This window comes from Suillus paluster (assembly GCF_016628075.1).
Source record: "Suillus paluster strain FC165 chromosome Unknown EDB91scaffold_24, whole genome shotgun sequence".
Taxonomy (NCBI): Eukaryota; Fungi; Basidiomycota; class Agaricomycetes; order Boletales; family Suillaceae; genus Suillus; species Suillus paluster.
Window position 1 is genome coordinate 194,020 of NW_024537584.1, and position 18,418 is coordinate 212,437.

At 50.0% G+C, this 18,418-nt stretch overlaps 8 protein-coding genes across 8 annotated transcripts; 6 read left to right on the top strand and 2 right to left on the bottom strand.

Annotated features, from left to right (window-relative positions):
• The first annotated feature begins 148 nt into the window (after window positions 1–148).
• Window positions 149–2,700, top strand: EDB91DRAFT_339214 (pyridoxal phosphate-dependent transferase). The gene is made up of 12 exons (XM_041326920.1): window position 149; window positions 203–571; window positions 631–746; window positions 800–868; window positions 919–1,031; window positions 1,080–1,199; window positions 1,258–1,522; window positions 1,578–1,640; window positions 1,699–1,838; window positions 1,895–2,006; window positions 2,072–2,190; window positions 2,249–2,700. Exons 2-12 carry the CDS (start codon window positions 558–560, stop codon window positions 2,582–2,584), a joined length of 1,467 nt encoding a protein of 488 aa, XP_041177421.1. The 5' UTR covers window position 149; window positions 203–557; the 3' UTR covers window positions 2,585–2,700.
• A 399-nt stretch (window positions 2,701–3,099) lies between these two features.
• On the top strand, window positions 3,100–5,115 carry EDB91DRAFT_1131486 (uncharacterized protein). Its single transcript, XM_041318657.1, has 3 exons — window positions 3,100–3,437; window positions 3,495–4,994; window positions 5,048–5,115. The coding sequence occupies exons 1-2, from the start codon at window positions 3,184–3,186 to the stop codon at window positions 4,753–4,755; spliced, it is 1,515 nt and encodes a 504-aa protein (XP_041177422.1). The 5' UTR covers window positions 3,100–3,183; the 3' UTR covers window positions 4,756–4,994; window positions 5,048–5,115.
• A 943-nt stretch (window positions 5,116–6,058) lies between these two features.
• On the top strand, window positions 6,059–7,046 carry EDB91DRAFT_1248182 (P-loop containing nucleoside triphosphate hydrolase protein; the record flags this gene model as incomplete). Its single annotated transcript, XM_041322898.1, has 4 exons — window positions 6,059–6,165; window positions 6,221–6,254; window positions 6,309–6,511; window positions 6,560–7,046. 4 exons carry the CDS (start codon window positions 6,059–6,061, stop codon window positions 7,044–7,046), a joined length of 831 nt encoding a protein of 276 aa, XP_041177423.1.
• Window positions 7,047–9,028: 1,982 nt separating this feature from the next.
• On the top strand, window positions 9,029–10,802 carry EDB91DRAFT_1237203 (FAD dependent oxidoreductase; the record flags this gene model as incomplete). Its single annotated transcript, XM_041321557.1, has 5 exons — window positions 9,029–9,252; window positions 9,281–9,355; window positions 9,407–9,707; window positions 9,756–9,871; window positions 9,926–10,802. The coding sequence occupies 5 exons, from the start codon at window positions 9,029–9,031 to the stop codon at window positions 10,800–10,802; spliced, it is 1,593 nt and encodes a 530-aa protein (XP_041177424.1).
• Window positions 10,803–11,103: 301 nt separating this feature from the next.
• Window positions 11,104–12,783, bottom strand: EDB91DRAFT_1052980 (uncharacterized protein; the record flags this gene model as incomplete). The annotated part of the gene is made up of 6 exons (XM_041313713.1): window positions 11,104–11,224; window positions 11,275–11,438; window positions 11,493–12,120; window positions 12,173–12,198; window positions 12,256–12,488; window positions 12,549–12,783. 6 exons carry the CDS (start codon window positions 12,781–12,783, stop codon window positions 11,104–11,106), a joined length of 1,407 nt encoding a protein of 468 aa, XP_041177425.1.
• Window positions 12,784–12,870: 87 nt separating this feature from the next.
• Window positions 12,871–14,733, top strand: EDB91DRAFT_339426 (uncharacterized protein). Its single transcript, XM_041326921.1, has 5 exons — window positions 12,871–13,151; window positions 13,208–13,402; window positions 13,453–13,624; window positions 13,674–13,996; window positions 14,049–14,733. The coding sequence occupies exons 1-5, from the start codon at window positions 12,918–12,920 to the stop codon at window positions 14,544–14,546; spliced, it is 1,422 nt and encodes a 473-aa protein (XP_041177426.1). The 5' UTR covers window positions 12,871–12,917; the 3' UTR covers window positions 14,547–14,733.
• Window positions 14,734–14,936: 203 nt separating this feature from the next.
• EDB91DRAFT_1081878 (uncharacterized protein) lies at window positions 14,937–15,528 on the top strand (the record flags this gene model as incomplete). The annotated part of the gene is made up of 2 exons (XM_041315432.1): window positions 14,937–15,014; window positions 15,082–15,528. The coding sequence occupies 2 exons, from the start codon at window positions 14,937–14,939 to the stop codon at window positions 15,526–15,528; spliced, it is 525 nt and encodes a 174-aa protein (XP_041177427.1).
• A 1,119-nt stretch (window positions 15,529–16,647) lies between these two features.
• Window positions 16,648–18,345, bottom strand: EDB91DRAFT_1336405 (uncharacterized protein). The gene is made up of 2 exons (XM_041325535.1): window positions 16,986–18,345; window positions 16,648–16,909 (listed from the first exon to the last, which is right to left on the bottom strand). The coding sequence occupies exons 1-2, from the start codon at window positions 18,226–18,228 to the stop codon at window positions 16,800–16,802; spliced, it is 1,353 nt and encodes a 450-aa protein (XP_041177428.1). The 5' UTR covers window positions 18,229–18,345; the 3' UTR covers window positions 16,648–16,799.
• Between the last annotated feature and the right edge of the window lie 73 nt (window positions 18,346–18,418).

Genomic DNA, 18,418 nt, shown 5'->3' on the forward strand with positions numbered 1-18,418 from the left:
AAATCTTCTAACTAGGGCTTATTCGTTGGCAGCCGCGAACTCGGGAAAGCATACGGAACGCCGAGAAGCGTCTGATTCAAAGGGAGAACGAGAGGAAACGAAAGCTGGTCGAAGTCGGCATCGAGTATGATTTTGACACTGTCAGCTGTGTAAATTGTTTCTCAACATCCAAATTATCGTGACTCACTCTGTTATCGTACAGAAAAAGAAGGCAGTAACCTCATGAACTAAAGGCGCGCCTGACGGTGACGGAAAATAGTTTGATACCTAGACAGACTCCGTAGACGAACTTATGATGCTGCTGAGCGCTGAGGGTGCGCATGGCGTCCTAGTTTCACATCTTAGATCTCAGCGTCCCGGTCGGAGCTGACCGTCCCGGATGTGCAGGAGTCCCATGTGTAGTTAATGTTCACGGTTGTCAGTTCGCGTCCGAAGACTAGGTTGTGCGATAAGATGGGATAAAATACCTTGCTACCTCGGACACACGAAGCCTGGGTGTTCTCAATTCCCTTCCATTGCAGAGTCGGACAGACCAATCTTGTTAACGCCGTCACGCCATGGATGTCGAGCAGTATGTCGTCTGCAATTTCCCTAATCCTATCAGAGTCAATCATCTCTGGTATACTACAGATTCCGCAGAGCTGGTTATCAAGCCATCGACAGAATATGCGACTACTATATCTCGTTGAGGGAACGCCCTGTCTCGGCCCAAGTGGAGCCAGGGTACCTTAGAAAGGCACTCCCAGGTGTGCACTTTCTATTTTGGCATATGTTCTCTTTCTGACCATTCCAATCTCAGCGTCCGCCCCTACTGAGGGTGAGGACTTCCAACTCATCGCGGACGACTATCAGAAGTACATCATTCCTGGTACTTGACTCTGGTTTTGCACGAATTCACCATCTCATCCGGACTGACAGGCCTGACCCACTGGCAGCACCCCTCGTTCTTTGCCTACTTCCCCACGGCATGTACATTCGAAGGCATACTTGGAGAGCTATACGCCTCTAGCGCGCCTACCCCCGGATTCAACGTGCGTTCCTCCATCATAAGCCTCTCGGTATCTTTGTGACAGTTGTAGTGGTCTGCGAGCCCCGCATGCACAGAGCTTGAAGCTGTGGTCATGGACTGGACTGCCCAAATCCTTGGACTCGACAAGTCATTCTATAACATCACCGAGGTCGGCGGCGGCGTCATTCAGGTTCGTTTCTCATTCCGTCTTCATCACCAATTACACTGATCCCCGTTTCATACACTAGACAACAGCATCCGACTCTGCATTGATCGCAACTGTCGCTGCTCGCTCACGGTATATTCGTGAGCACCCTCACGTGTCTATGGAGAATCTCGTGCTCTATACCACCACCCAAACGCACTCGTTAGGGAAGAAAGCCGGGCTTGTCCTAGGTCTCAAAGTACGCGCACTGGAAGTGACAGCAGAAGATGACTTTGCACTGTGTGGAGGGACGCTAAAAGTGGCACTAAAAGAGGATGTGGACGCTGGGCTCCACCCTTTCGTCCTCAGTATGTTTTCCCAATGAGTTACATATCTTGGGAATTCATATTGCTATTGTGGCAGTCGCTACGGTCGGGACGACATCTTCTGGTGCTGTCGATCGGCTCGAAGAGATTGCTGACGTTGGTGCGTATATTGATCACGCACTTATAGGACTTGAAAAAGAGCTCATCCCTACACGCAGCGAAACAATACCCTTTCTTGTGGCTACATGTTGATGCCGCGTGGGCAGGAGTTGCCCTCGTGTGTCCCGAATATCGCGAGGCATGCCAGCTTCCCGCTGTTAATAATTATGCAGATTCCTTCTGCACCAATTTCCACAAGGTTTGCTCCTGTCAGGTGAATATCAGTCTAGGGCTTACAAAATTAAATTTGTCCAGTGGGGTCTAATCAATTTCGATGCCTCCTGTTTGTGGGTGAGGCATAGGAAACATTTGACGGATGCGCTAGACGTCACGCCTGAGTTTTTGCGGTCAAAACATGGGGATGCTGGTGCGTTTCTGTTGCTAGTTTTTGGGTCAATTTTATTTGATGAAATGCGTTGTGGACGTGTGTAGGCACCGTCATCGATTACCGCAACTGGCATCTTGGCCTCGGCAGGCGGTTCCGCTCGCTTAAATTCTGGTTTGTTCTTCGTTCCCGAGGGGTTAAGGGGTTCCAAAAGTATATCACTGACGTGCGTCGAGTATTGTTTATGATGTAACACGTTTTAACATTTGATCTTACCTCACCAGTGCATCAAGCTCAACGCCAAGTTCGCACAGCGCATACGCGAATCTGATCAATTCTCATTCGTCGCGAAACCATTCCTCGCACTGACCGTTTTCAGGCTTGCGCCCAAGTCCCTCCTTCACCTCACGACTCTCGAACTAAACTCTTTGAACCGTGCGTTTTACGCGCGACTTGCAGCACGGAGCGATATTGCAATCACGCAGACAGACTTGAATGGAGTATATTGTGTTAGGATGGCGATTGGCGCTGAGAAGACTGGGGAAGGGGATGTTGATAGGGCGTTGGATGTGATTGGGCAGGAGGGACGGGCTGCTTTGGGGGAGTGGGAGAGAATGTAAAGTTGAAGGATTAATAGATTGATAAGGTATACCCTGTTGGCTTTCTGCCTGATTTGAAGCTGAGCGCCGAGCTTTGCTAAGAGCGTGGCGCTAATAAGGCACTGATCAAGTTCATAGATATCTACACAACTCTGGATGCGGTTTTCTGTGGTGTTTCTCTCGCACGATACTCTGCTTTGGGTCGCGTTGAGTCTACTTATACATGCGGCTGCCTATGCGCCGTGTCCTCGCATCATTTTATGACAGCTGGCGCGCTCAAGTATATTTCAGGCAGGATCCCTGAGTACCTGCTTTGTAGATTCAGGCTCGCAACAATTACCTCCCCTGTCTTGCATGCGCTTGCTAACACCGCCGTGGTCTTGGTCAAAATGATGTACCTGTGGTACCCAGAGACCACATGCGCCGCTGGCAACCAGTTTTGCATAAATCTGTCAAAAACTTTCCCGATTCCATTTTAGGCAAATAAATAGCCGCTAGGCACAAAAGTCGTCTCACTCGGGCCTTTGCGCCTATATGCTACTTTGATGGGGACAATTCAATCATATGGCCTAAATACATAATCGTCGCATCTTTTTCGTACAATTTCTTCTTTCACCACCATGGTCCCCGCTCCTTTGAATGTCTGCGCACGAGCCAACGACGAGCATTGCCAGCTCAGCGTGCGTTTCGACGACCAATGCGTCCTCATTCCTAAGCATCCCCACCGACACCGCATACCAAGGATGGTGACAAAGTCGTATTCTCTGCCGCTGTGGAAGCGGCGTTCGTCAAGCTCAGGCGGGTCGGCGTCTCCAGAGACAGACGCATTTGTGCCAGAAGACAGCCATATCGTTCTGCGAGTTCCGATTCCTAGGTAAGTCTCCTGGATGCTGTTGAAATGATTTACATCTGACACCGAAATGTGGAGCAGTTTCTCTAGCAAGGCTCAATCTCCGACTCCTACCCGTCATTCGGATCCTAAACCTCTCTCCCCGTGCCTGGTTCAGCGTTCCCCATCTAGTTCTTTCGCCTTCCCGCAGGCAGCGTCTGGATCTCCCCAGAGTCCACGACGCCCGACTCGCACAGCGTCATTGTCACCGTCCCGCTCGGATATCATTACGGTCCCGCTGAGACCGTGCTGCGCGGCATGCGAAGCCGTGACGGAAGCATCTCTCTCCCAGGGAGATACTTGGACTGAGCACTTCTCGCGTTCAGCACGCAGACGGCGCTCGTGCAGTCCAGATGAGGGGCCGCGGACCATCACAGTCGAAGGAAGCATCGCTGCCGCATCCTTTGGGCTCGGTCGTGGTGTCCCGATTAGCGTGGATGAGGTCGACAAGCGCCGTCGGTCAAGCGACTCCGCGGTGACTACGGCAGTGTGGTTGAACGGGGAAGAGAATACTACTTTAGGAGAAATGAGCGCCGTTCGGATGGACGGGCCTCTGATGGTTGATACGCAGCGCTCGTCATCGCCACTGCGCTTACCGAACTTCGCCGTGCCATCCACTCCCCGGATACCTGAGGAAGAGGACGGCGAGGACGATGAAGATCAGCTCTTCCCTCTTCCGTCGCCTCGTCGATCACCTGGGACATCTCCCGCACCCAGCCCATCTGCTTCTGCATCGTGCATCGGGCTTGGTAGGCCGAGCGGGAGCCCAGTGCCATCGAATTCGTCGTCGGTCAGTTTGGGCACGAAGATGACTAAAGACCAGTTCCTTGCACCACCCGTTTCAAGGTCATCTTCATCTCTTTCGCTTGCCAAGACAACAGAGTCCGATGAACTTTCACCCCGTGCACCATCACCTCATGTCCTTGCCACGGCCCCTTCGATTTCCGCACGCCCTTATACTCGCTCCTCGTCGCTACAGACCTCATACGCTCCCTCACATTCGACTCCTGCGTGGACAGAGGGCCTTGGTGCGGGTGCAGATAGAGAGCTACCACCACTTCCTTCCTCTGCTAGTACGCCCGTGTCCATTCCTTTTCACATGCCAGGGGGTTCTCGATCACATCGGGTCACACGTTCGCTTGTTCCCTCCTCACCATCCACCTCGCCGAACCTCTCGACTTCCCATAATAAAAGACGCCACGGCTCGTTATCGTTGGCTCGCCCTCGGCATATTATTGCCGATGTCCTTCGTGGCGTGGGTGTAGTGGGAGGTGGGGCTGTTGGGATCGGGGTTCGTGTTTAGGTGAGGGTGGTCTTATCGCGCGGTCAAGCGGTTCCCGGCACCCTGCGCCTGTTACTTTGTTTTCGCTGGTAAATATTTTTCCAAAAATTTCCTCTGTTTTGATTTGCCAATTTCCCATCCACTTGGAGCGCGTTCCGAATCACACTAGTACTTAATGTCATACACATGTTCCCCCTCATCCATTTCACACTCCATTGTACTTATCATCATCCCGGTTCTCTTTTCTCTTGTGTACGTAGGTATGCATTTATTTCCCTGTTACTCGTCACGTCTCGCTCAAGCGTCTTCGCAGTGTACTCCTTTATACCCGATTACATGATAGTGTTGTATTAATGCAGCAAAACTACCGCTTTTTCCATTGTTGAATGTGCTGGACGAAGAGTGTTGCATGGTCATTGCATCCAAGAGAGGCACCTCCATCTCCAACTCAGAAAGTACTCGAGACGGAAGTTGAGCGGAACGACCGGGCCCGGTAATTTCGTCAAGGTGATGGTTTGCCCCGTCAAACTTGTTAACACCGGATCCACCCCCATTCGTGATGCGGAAGTTCGGTTCTCCGTTCAGTGATCTCTGAACCGCTGTGAACGCGTTCGAACACGTCCGAATGATGAACGCGAACTTACTTCTGTGCTTTCGTAGCTCAATGGCTGAGAGATGATGAGTGAGTCGTAAAGTCCAACCAGTGAATGGTGACCTGACCTCTCTTGTTCGCCTCTCTAGCGGTTATTAGTTGATGTCCATGACAGGATGTGATTCGAGCTTGAACCTTGCTGACCGTAGAAATTGCCGATGCCAATTGACAACGAGTGAGTTCGTTGATCGTTCAATTGTCGAGCTCGAACGTTACTGACCGAAAACACTGCTGATCCGTTGACAGGGCACAAGTGTATTGGTCGTAGCTGGAGTCATTATTTTCGAATGCTCTTGGGGCTGCAACACTATCGTCAGGCCCAACTGAAGTCCGCCAACGTTGCTCTCGGACAGTAGGGCTTCATAGTGTTGTGTAAATGCACCCAGCCACTGACCCCCCGCTACCTTTGTGCTCCCTCGGGCGTTTGCTAATTTAGCGCCTGTTCCCAAGTACTGCCCAAAGCACAGCATAAGCACACCCTAACATCCACGTTTTTCTAGAAGAGTTTCTGTCATCAGCTAAGCCAATTCATGATACCATAAAACGGCATCAGGCTGCATGCACGATGGAGCACGGGAACCTCGTGCCTTCCAGTATATCTCTCTATCAACAAGCCCTGTTCTCAATATTTCCCATTCAACGATCCCTCAACAGCTACCCTCAACAGCTACGATGCCAAGAAAAAGTAAAACCACGTACAGGAAGAAGACACTTGATGGGATGAAGAAAGTTGACGATGCGGTACTCATGGGAGCGAGGCCCGATGATATCATCGTCCCGTGAGTTTATTTGCGCTACAAGACAATAATTAACGCAACTGATTGTATCATTCAGCGTAATGGGGCCAACTGGAGTCGGTAAAAGCACTGTAAGACCATACATAATTCATTCATAGTTCTCACAGGCTGACTTCGACGGATAGTTCATCAACACTGCAGTCGGTGAGGTTGTGACGCCTGTCGGTCATGACTTGATGTCGTGTACGACCAAAATTCAATACGCCTTCTGTCCATGTCCCGGAGATCCCTCCCGGCGCCTAGTCCTCGTTGACACACCTGGCTTCGATAATACATTCTTAAGTGACACCGAGATCTTGAGACGCATTGCCGTTTGGCTGGCAAGTTCGTAAGTACATTTCCATCATTGAAATATTAATTCATCATCTTATCACAGGTATGGCGTCGATATGAAATTGGCTGGCGTCCTATACCTTTACGACATTTGCCAAGCTCGGATGCTGAGTACATCGCGCAGGAATCTTGACATGTTCCGAAGGCTGTGCGGTGAAAATGCAGAGATGAACGTCATTCTGGTAACCACAAAATGGGGCGAGGTCAACAAGGATGTGGGTGAAAGACGTGAGCAACAACTGAAGAGCAGCTTCTGGAAGGATATGGTCGCATATGGATCACAAGCCGTTCAGTTCGATGGGTCGCATGCATCTGCTTGGAATGTCATGCAGCCCATTCTTACGAACAAGGCAACTGCCGCCGTCCAGATGATCCCGGAAACGGACGCAGGAAACACCTTACAGGCGGTCAAGGGGGTGAAGGAAAGGGTTGGAGATGTGGACGAACAACGGCAAAAATTGAAGGAGATCGAGAAAGCACTTCGGGAGCTCTTGAAACAGGTTGACGAGCTGAAGGTGCTGCTTGGTTAGCTCACCTTAATGACATAGATACTAGATTTATTATGTAGTTGATCCAGCCTGTCAAGACCGAGCTTAGGTTACCTTTATGCTCACTTCGGACATCACCCCTTTGCCCTTTCAGTTGCCTACTGCGCTGTGCGACGATCGGAAGCATCAGCCCATCCTCTTATTATCTAAAATATACATCTTCACTGCGACATGCACGGTTATATGGGAAAGGGTTCTGTTGGGTTTTGTCAAAAATAAATCGGTCCGCGGTAGGTCCGCGGCACGCGTGTCGAAGTTCCGAACCACATCAAATCACCTCCTTGATTCGATTAACCTCATGTCAGAATCTATATGCAACAGCAGCATCGGGCTTTCTTTGTATCGGAAGTGCTGCTGGTCATATTCCAGTATGTAAATGCGCACCTGGATATATATCTGGACTCAGATGGAAAATCAATCTCGAAAATCCCTTGTAGCGCTTGCCAGCACATGCAAAAACTTTCACGAGCTTGCAATGGATTTACTTTGGGCTGACATGGATGGGCTAGAACCACTGCTAGGCTGTGTAATGAGACTACATCCGATGACATATGGTCGCGGCGCAGAGGTCAGTGCGGACTAGTCAAGCAATGTCCTATATATTCATTTCATAATTCAGCACACTTTACTACATTTCGAAAGCCGAATGCAGTAGCTAGGCTGTCCTTAAGGGCTGCATCTCTGTTCTCAAGGTGTTGAACCCTTACTCGAACACGAAACCCGTCAATTTTTGCGTCATACCGTCCGTGTGCGCTCAATGAGGATAACCACTCCATCTGTATCCCCACTTGCAAAGACTGCGAGTATTTGTGGACGCTGTAAATATCGACATCGATCCTACAGCCGAGTCGTTTCAAAACACCTCCATACACATGTTGGATCTGAACTCCTTTGATGTGGCGGACGCTGAAGCTGTCGCTCGCATCATCTTCTACATGTTGCCTCGCGTCGACAAAATCAATTGGCTACATATTGCGATGCACTGCCAGGAGGAGTGGGACGAGGTCAACAGGCATCTCGAATCACTTAAATCTTCTGCAGTTCGCCAAATCACAGGAGAAGTCCGGAGTTTTGATACACTGATGTCCCGGTAAGTTGTCTGAATCTGTCCTCTCATCAGTCCTCTCATCCTGTTTCAACGCTGAAGTACACACGGACGATACACTCGTTCTAAGTATGATTTTTTAACCAGTTTCTCTCCATGGCATAGCGGCCTCAACAAGATGGTGCTCAGGTATGAGTTGCAGAGGGGGCGGTTGAGAGCACATTTCGAGTGTCTAACGGTAAGTTATGCGGCCCACGCTTAGAGAGAGTTGAGATTTTTTTTAGCATCCTGTAGTCAATTTCGATAAGAAATTGGCAACAACCCAACTTAAAGAACCCAACTGGCGCGGAATTGACAGGGTAACCGGGCAGTTTTTGTGGATGGAAAGCGAACAGACGAACATTATTGGCAGTATGGCGAGGATGAGGAAAAGGTTCTTTGTCGAAAAGAGTATGCGATATTGTTGAGGCCTCACTGGAGTTGAAGAGGGAGTCAGTGTGATAGATAAGTGAGAATCTGAGCTCCACTGAGAGATATCTCATATTGGTCTTGATGCCAGAAACATATAATAACTCCTATCTCCCTCCATCGAAGTATCACGGTGATACGTCAAGAGATCTACCATATAGGCATAATCTTTTACTTTTCTTTCTCCGAATCCTTACCCAGTGATGCACCGAGGGTGCTTTCAGCTGCTGGAAACTTTTCAGTCCTATAGGGTCGTATTACTATGTAGATATTTACTGTTAGTTGGCCCCGCACCAAGCTGACGACGGCATGATCATTGACTCGGATAAACACCATATGTGATCTTGAACAACCAGCTGTAACTTACTTAGTGTTTGCGACTTTCCGAACTTTCAATTCAGCTGAACATAGAGCATGTGCCACCTAGGCTGACTGTTCTTTCACTCCCGCGATGGGCAACGCATTCTCCCTCGTCCGCCTAGCGCTAACCGAATTTCTCGATAACCTACGCACTTTCCAAACTCTTCAAGACCGCATACAGCGTTCTCCAGGTCTCCCCCTACCAAACCCAAGTCGTTCATTTTGGTCCTATCCACCTTCTCCTATCGCTACCCACGTTTCCCAGCTCCCAGCTCATGCAGACTTTGTCATCATTGGCTCGGGTATCACTGGGACGTCGGTAGCGAGGACACTCTTGGATAAGCGCGCATGCTGACGGGCATAATGTCACTGTACTCGTGTTGGAAGCTAGAGATGCGTGTTCAGGTGCGACTGGCAGGCAAGTATTGTATCAACTCTTTCATAGACCAGCGCATAACATCCTCGATAGAAATGGCGGCCACATCTCACCTCCTCTATATCATGACTACCCCTCGCTCAAGCGCGATCACGGGCAAGCCGTCGCCCAAAAGATGATCAAGTTCAGGCTAGCGCACCTTCAAGAACTACGCAGTGCCGCCGAGCAGGAAGGCATTCTTGCAGAGTCTCAGTGGCGGGAGGTAGAATCCGTAGATGTGTTCTATGACTCGGACTTGTTCGAGAAGGCGAAGGCAAAGGTCCAGAAATACAAAGCCGACCTTCCCTTCGAAGCTGAGCACCATCAAGTGCACGAAGCTCATGAGGCTATTGAGGTACGTCTTACAACTCAGACATAGACCGGAACTCACGCATCTCATCAGAAATTCCGCCTAGCACCCGACACCCTCGGTTGCATATCTTCCAGCGCAGGCGCAATCCATCCATATCAATTCGTCACCGGTATCCTCGCAAAGCTCCTATCACGATACCCCGACACGTAAATATCCCCCTTCCCTCACATCCCAACCAAACTGACTTACCACCCCCACAGCTTCTCACTCTGCACCAACACACCATGCACCTCCATCTCACCTCCAACCTCCAACACCCCATATTACACCCTCTCCACCCCCCGCGGCATCATCACAACCCCCCACGTCATCCACGCAACCAACGGCTGGGCATCTACCCTCCTCGAAAAGCTCCGCGCTAAGATCGTTCCCTTTCGGGGCAACATGTCAGCCCAACGCCCTGGTCAATCCCTCCCTATCCCTCAATCTACCACCCATCGCTCCTTCATCTTCTACACCAGAGCCATAGGCTACGATTACCTCACCCAACTTCCCACAGGCGAACATGAACTCATGCTAGGCGGTGGATTCGCACAAGACGGGGACGAGGGGTACGAAGCTATGGGGAACACGGACGACACGTCGTATAGCAAACGTATCGGCGCGCATTTGTCTGGTGTCCTTCCTCAGTATTTCGGGGAGGATAATTGGGGGAAGGAAAGCGTGCTTATGGATGAGGGCGAGGATGCGGGGGAATGGGCGGAGGGACGCGTTAAGGCGTTGTGGAGCGGGATTCTGGGCATCTCGGTCGATCTAATCCCCTGGGTTGGTCGTTTGCCGCGTGTAGTGTCTGGAAGGAATGAGCCGCCGTTGAGTTCGGTTGTGAAGAGTGAGAAGGAGGAAGAGGGTGAGTCAGTGCATGTGGGTGCCCCGCCGGGGGAGTGGATTGCAGCGGGGTATACGGGTGAGGGGATGGTGCATGCATGGTTAAGCGGGAAGGCTCTTGCCGAGATGGTACTGGGGCGTGAAGTGGAGGGCGGGCTTGGAGAGTGGTTCCCGGATATGATGCGAGTTACTGAGAAGAGGTGGAAGAAGGCCAAGGCGGAGAATTTACTCGATGCATTGAATGATGATTAAGTGTAATTTAGGCCTGACTGCTGTTTTTCTCTTGGGTCTTACACGGACCACGTGGGATGTTTGCCTACTCAACGAGTTCAGAATTCCTCAGTTTGCACGGAGAAATGCCCCCCTGGTTGGAGCTCGCCTTTTCTGAACATCAGTACACGACAAAAATTCCAATTCCATAAATTATACCGAAGTATTATAATCGAAGTCCATTCAGACTACCATACCCGACAGTCTCTATTTTCATCACCGACTCATCAAAAGACCAAGTTCCGATCCCCTGCGTCGTGGTAAAGCAGCCCAGCGATAGAATTCACCGGAGCTGAAGCCTCTCGTGACACAACTTCGCCACGGCAGCTCCATCTATAGGAATGCTTGTTCCCTGAAACCCATCAGGGTACGCCGGCAGTGGGGTGTTAGGACTCGTAAAGTACCTATACACATATCTCAGACGATGCAGGCTTGAAAAACAGACGCGACTCACTCGTCGCCCCAGAACCCATAATGCGTCATTCCAAGTGCGCCGGTGGTGTACTCATAGTCATGGGCGAAGCCTCCAGGGAAGAAAAATTCCATTACCGTAGCTCGAGGCGATGGCCTCATCCAAACTAGTGACGTGAGCCCATTACCGTGGACACCCATCATGATCTACAAAACGTCATCATCAGTCGGCCCAAACTAACAGTAAAAGATAGTACGAACGGTGGTCCGCGCTGCAAGAGTAAGCTGCTCGACTCGAGAAAGCTTGTCCATGCTGACGACGTTCACCTCATACCCATACAAGTCGCGAAGCTTATAAAGCTCCTCCACAAGGCGCTCATGATCCTCTTGTATAAGCATACGACGGCCCCACTCTTGGCGCGATATGTACGTGATAACAGGTGTTTGCGCCATATCACCGATTACGTTCGGATCTAGCCCACAAACGCGAATAACGTTCGCACGAATGGTGCTCCACCAATGCGCGCTGCCAGGCAAGGCAGACGGCTCTGATGCTGTTCGCCCGGTGGCAAGGAAATGGTTGCCATGCATGGCGGCAGCTCGGTCACTAAAGATCACGCGGTCCAACATGATCGGGCGTCCCATAGCTGCGCGGTCTTCCCAGTCATTCAAGTATTCTATCGTCAGAGAGGGAAAGGCGCTGCGCAGGACCCATTGGTTCATCAAGGCATAGTCCCTCCAATGGTCCGCATCCGCATGGGGAAAGAATATTCGGCGGAGAGCGGGAAGCGACGATTTCCCCATGTCATTGATGGAAGTGTCTAAAGAGGTATATGTACGCCAGAACCCGAAAAAGAGTTCGGCCGACCAGTGATAATAGTGGGTAATGCTGGAATTTGAATTGAGCTTTAGCTTTCGCAGTACCAGCCCCTGATACTTACAATTGAGGAGGATCGTTGACGAGCCACTGTAGCATCATATAATGTTGAGCGACTAGCAGGTATTATTATAATCTTTCACTCACTGTTACACCATCAATGGACTCCACACTAGAGCCGAATAGCTTTTGAGCTTGATCAGGGGAAATAACTCGCATCTCGCGGTTCCCTGGTGTTCGACTATCGACGGCCTCTTTTCCATTGTGAATTTCTACGCCAGTCGAGGTGACGGTGAGAAGGTCAGGAATACTTGATGGGAAATCCGTCACGACAAAAACAGTGCCGTTCAAGACAAAGAGGTTATCAAAAATAGTCCATCCTATGAAGACTAGTCAGCCACAGAATTCTCTAACAGAGGATTGTGATGAAAAAAATATACCAGGTACATGAGATACTACACGGGTATTTGGCATACGCCCATTCGACCACGATATTCGCGTCCTCCAAGGCTCGACAGACGCTGGAAGACGTGCATTAGACGCATCTGACTTGTCGTCATGCCAGAATTTCGTCTCGCGTGTACCATAGCCCGCTCTCGAGAACCATAACAGTGAAATGAATACGAGGAAGAGTAGAAACGCATCTCTTCGTGTAGGCGCCGACAAATTATGCATGAGCGGGCAGAAACAACCTTTAACCAGGCACAAATCCCGAATCGGTCATATGTAGAAGGAGTGTAAAATTTGAAGCGGCTTGCTTCTGCTAGCTTCTACTCCACTTTATAACCTATGTTACATACAATCAGAGAATGTCGCTGTCGCCTGTAATATCGACGACCGTCCTTGGGAAACGCAAGGCTACAAGATATATTCTGCATCTATCTGCAAGTCCACAACCCGAGCCATCTACTTCAACTACCGTCAACGATACCCCGCGACCAGCCTCAAAGAAAGCACGTCATCCTTGCACGTATTCTGGATGCACCAAGTCCTACTCCAAAGCTTGTAGGCTTGCAGAACATATACGGTCTCATACAGGAGAGGTGATATGGTCTTGTATGGAGTTTCCTGCTATCTGTTCGCTAACCAGCTCAAACAGCGCCCATACGTCTGCTTGACTTGTCAAAAGTCATATCTACGCGAATCCCACCTTCAAGCACATGCAAAGAGCCATCTTCCCGAGTCAGAACGTCCTTATGTATGTACGGAGTCAGCGACCTGCCAGAAACGGTTCTGGACGTTCCAGCATCTCCAGGTGCATGAGAATACTCACAGCGGGGCCAAATGTTATGCTGTGCGTGGTTCCTCATTCATCCAAGTCATTCGTACTAATGTCATTCTTAGTGCTCGGTAGAGGGCTGCGACGAAGTATTTGCCAAGCACCATCAACTCCGCTCTCATACCTGTGAAGCCCACGCACCCCCAGGCACAAAGCCTTACATGTGCACACACCCTGGGTGCACCAAATCGTTCGATACGAATCAAAAGCTTAGAGGTCACCTCAAAACCCATGACGGTTTGTACATCTTCACGTCTGTTTACACGATGATTTAAGATCCGTCCAGACAAACGTTACACGTGTGCCCATCCAAACTGCTTACCTTCATCCAACACTGACCCTATATATTACCCTACCTGGACATCCCTCCAGGCTCATATACGCGATGCCCACCCTCCGACGTGCATGCATCCCTCGTGCGACGGACGAACGTTTGCTTCCCAACATAATCTGCGCGCTCATCAGAAATTACACGAACAACAAGATTTAGAAGCCGTTCTCGCCGGCGCAGAACTATCAGACGCAGCTGATTCCCCCCGAAAACGTAGACGCGGTGGAGAAGTGGGTAGAGACTGGAAGTGCGACAAATGTGGGAAGGAGTTCAAATCTGTATGATTATCGACCGACGATTCTTTTCGATCAATGCTAACGCCATGCGCAGATAAGGGCCCTCACAACGCACAACAACGTGATTCATCTGGGTCACAGAAATCACGTCTGCCCGCATCAATATTGCTCCAGTGCCTTTGGCTACAAACATCTCCTCGAAAGGCATCTGGCTAAGATTCACAGCACGATGAGCGATCAATCTGTCGCAGAAACGTCTGAATCAGAAGGCGACATGACTACTGACACTGATGGCCCCGACAACGATCTGCCAGACTCAGCAGCGCATTTGAGCATTGACCGCATCACTGGACAAGCTTACTCCCTCCGCAGTCGCATGCCAACATCAAAAACCGTACGGTGTCCATACCCCGATATCGAGGGCTTACTGTTATTGTCTCCGGACCCTCCGCTTTCCAGCTCTTCAGTGCGTTGCGAGCACATTTTGACTCGCGCGTATGATCTTCGTCGGCATTTGAAGGCCGAGCATGGACTCGTTGGGGACAAGAGCAAGGTAGACTCTTGGGTAAAATCGCATAGAGGGGTCGACTAGAGAACGCTCGGAACTTTCGGAACTTTCTGTTACGAGAGACGTCCTGTTTATAATGCTAATGCCCAGCTAGAGAGTTGGGGATTTGAGCCAGTGTCGCTTGTAGCTAGTTCACACTCTCAGTGAATCCGATTTTATCTATTCCTTTGTCGTGGCGAGTGGCAAGCTCCCCTATTGTTGTGTGCATCACTCACACTCCTAAACGTGCCTATATAACTCAGACCCACTGAAGGGCTTCAAGTGCTAGAACTCCCGGGCAAGACTCATAGTATGCGATCTTCTCGTCGACGCTGCGCTATCCGACGAAGTGATAAGTCAGGTCTCAGGTTATATCGCTGAGACACCTGGTGACGAGACTACTTCAACTGTCAAGGTCACCCATTGCACCTTGCTATGGCCACATTACCTGCAGAAATTCTACAGTACATCTTCACCTTCCTCTCGGTGGAGGACATTATTCGTCTTCGGAGGGTATGGTTCATTAGCAGTGAACACGCCCTCACTGGTGCTAATCAGTGATTGAATACTTACATTGCAGGTCTGCGGGTACCTCCATCAAGCTAGCCAGGATCGCTTTGTCTGGAGCATGGTATACAAATCTTGCCGACTACCTCGTTTCCCTGGTCCCCTTCCCGAACAAACCACGCTTCATCTCGAAAATTCTTTGACTCAAAGTGCGAAGTGGGCATCGTCGGCCCAAGCCACAGTAAAGTCACACTCGACACGACAATCTCACGACCTCTACCGTGACTCAACCCATGGTAGCGCCCTCTTCATAGATCACTGGGTCGTAGTAGCAACATCGGAACAAATCAGCTGCTATGACGTGGACTCGGAGAACGCTTCCATCATCTATAATGCTTCCCAATTCAGAATCGCCGGTTTTCAGGTTGTCGAGGTACCATATTCTCCAGGACGGCGTGGCGCATTTCTGCTAGTTCAAGAGTATGAAGACCACGACACTTTGTATAGTAACAAGAGGTAATTTTTCTTCCATCTCTTTCAGCAATTGTGCCAGTGCTCAATAAACTACTGAAGGGCCACAGAAATATTTCAGTTGACGATTCCTGACCACCAATTACCGAATATTACACACGAGTTGCTTTTAGCGCAACACAATGCACCCCGGGAGCCATTTGTACTGACCGTTGGTCCTAGCTGTTTTGCTGCTTCACCGATGCGTCTTAATGTGTACCACGCTCACGTCTATGTCATCGACACCAAACATTGGTGACGTTTGTATATACCCTTTTCTGCCAGCAAATGTCTATTCTATGAGGTCAGTCAGGGAAAGACGACCTTTAATATATCAACTAACGACCGGGTTGATCCTCAAGTCAGCAGGACGTTTCGGCTCGGATTGCGCCGCACTACTCGTGTGCTCTAGCCACGTCCTAGTGATGGAGATGGAAATACTTGATGGGCGTTATTACGCGTCCTTCGTCAACGCTCTGCAGCTGTCTTCAGACGAGGATATGGATCGTGGAACCTCCGCTCTTCAGACCACACGTAGGGCTCATGGATGTCGCCTGTCTCCGTGAATCAGTTGCAGATGGAATGACTGGAAACACGTCATTAACGCTGATCGGCTATACACTAACGGAGCGCGACTGTGCGAGTGGGGCAATTGATGTCGTTCGCCTTGAGCTTACAACTGATGGCCATACCCTCATGCCGGAATGCCGGAGGCTGGTGCAGCTGCGGATTCCTATTTGGCGATGCAAGATCTACACTCATTGTATCCAAGGTCACGGTAGAGGTCTACTGAAATGTTGGCCGGGTGGAAAGATTTAGCGCTTTCCGTGGACGACGCTGGTCAGAATTGGCCACTGAGAAAAACTATTGACAAGCCCCTGGTGTGGCGTTTGAGTTTGACGGGATTAGAATCTTCCTATTTTCGTCGGATTTTCCACCCGTGCTCGAGGTAGTGAACTTCGTTTAGTAGGCCTTGGTGTAGCATTACTTACAGAGGTCAGGTTACCTTTTTATGTTCCAATTGCAAGGTACCATATACCATCTGAAGTTGATCTGAAGCTGCCGTTACTTATGGGAATCACAATGATTTTCCTCACTCAAGCTTCAAGGTCGACAGAGATTTTAACTACACCATTTTCACGAATTAAGCTGAACATGCTCTCATGAGACCCGGGAATGCGAATCAGATCTAATAAATATCTGCGTTTCTTTTTCTACTATTGTCATCGTATTCTGGAAGAAAAGTTGCACCAGTTAAGTGTGAAAACCTTGATATGGTGGCTAAAGTTCGGCGACATCAGAACCAGCGTCAACAAGACGTGTCTCTAACTGCAAGAGGGCAACTCCAAAGCGTGGCAGAACTTGTCGAAGGAGATGGTATTGCAAGTAGACTGAATGCATATCAATCGAAAGAGGTGATTCATGAGTTCACACTGCAGACAAGGACGTCAACTTCTAATGACATACCTTGAACGTTATAGTAAAGTGTCCAGGGGTTTTCTAGGCGCTCATCGGTCGATAGCACTGCAAGGTGGCGAAGGAGAACTGCTTTCAAGTTGCTCGGCGATGGCTCATCCTCTCCACTGGGCGGGAGATGGGTCCGAAGGAGGGCGTTTTTCTGACCGCGGCTGTACCCAGGAATTTGTGGCTGGCTGACCAACCAAATGACTTTCTTTTTCCTGTTGAAGCAACCGTTGGCGCGGAGAGCGTCTAGCGTCCGCTGGATCTCAGGGAGAAACACTGATAGAGTAGCATATACTGCGGCATCAACGATCTGAAGGAAGTTTGGTATTGATGAAGGCATCTTCGCATGATAACTCCCCGTGTAAGATGAAATATCTGAAAGGAATGACCAGTTCCCTGTATACGTCAAGGGCGGTGCGCTAAACGGCCCCCTTCCGAGGATAAGGATGTCTGCTTTCCTGGCTGAAGCTAGCCAGTACGTTTCGCGGGATCTTATTCTGCTGAAGGCATGAATGTATGGGACAGAATACTCTGGCGCTTGTGGATCGGGCAAGGCAAGAAGGGTGTCGGACAAGACGTAATTAACCAGCGATGAACCAGTTTGCACGAGCTTTTCGACGGATGGCGAACGGATATAGCGTGTAGGTTCCTCTTTAAAAACAGGATTGTTTCTCGCGGCCCGTAGACATAGATGATGGTGGGTACAGAACTCCTTCCCGAGGCATGAGAACCGTTTTCCTTCGAACCTCTTCCGGTGGTCGAGGAGGACGTTGTGGAAGCGGTACACATGCTCGCCGCCTACCATTGTCAGTCTCTTTCCTGCAAGGGAAGAGCACAGACACGAGATGGGCTTGACGTGAGAACCAGAGAACTTGTGGATCTGAGCGTCATTTGAAGGGAACACTGTTGACAGCGTGTTAATAGCGTTATGTGACAAAGAGCGTGAATGGAGTTGAGAGAGGCCAGAGAAACATAGTAGAAGTTCTTGAGCAGCTGCGTCTTGTTCAAGGAGGCGTCCCGAGAAGCTCTCTCCCGCTTGCATGGATTGGGAGCGTACATAGTCATCTACGACGGCATCCAGGGTATCCAGTATGTGTGCTGCGACAGTCCAGGCAGCGCTCTTAGGTCCCGAGACCGGTGTCGAAGTTAACCAGAGCCAGATAACGGTAGCACAGAGAAAGATTACTATTACTACGCTCTGTAAGAGTCGCTGCGACTTCTTGGGTCGAATACCGTTCCAAAACATGGCGGTCTTCTATTCAAAGCTTCCTGCTGCTGGGCTTCGTCGCTGATCAGGCTCCTGTAATATTCGGGCAACTTGAAGGTATAAGTACCTGCAGGCTGCAGTTGGAGGGTCCAGGAGAAGTTCGGGGTTTGAATTGTGGCAAGTTGATGCTAGCTTTGATTTAGCTTATACTATCTAAGTACCTTACATG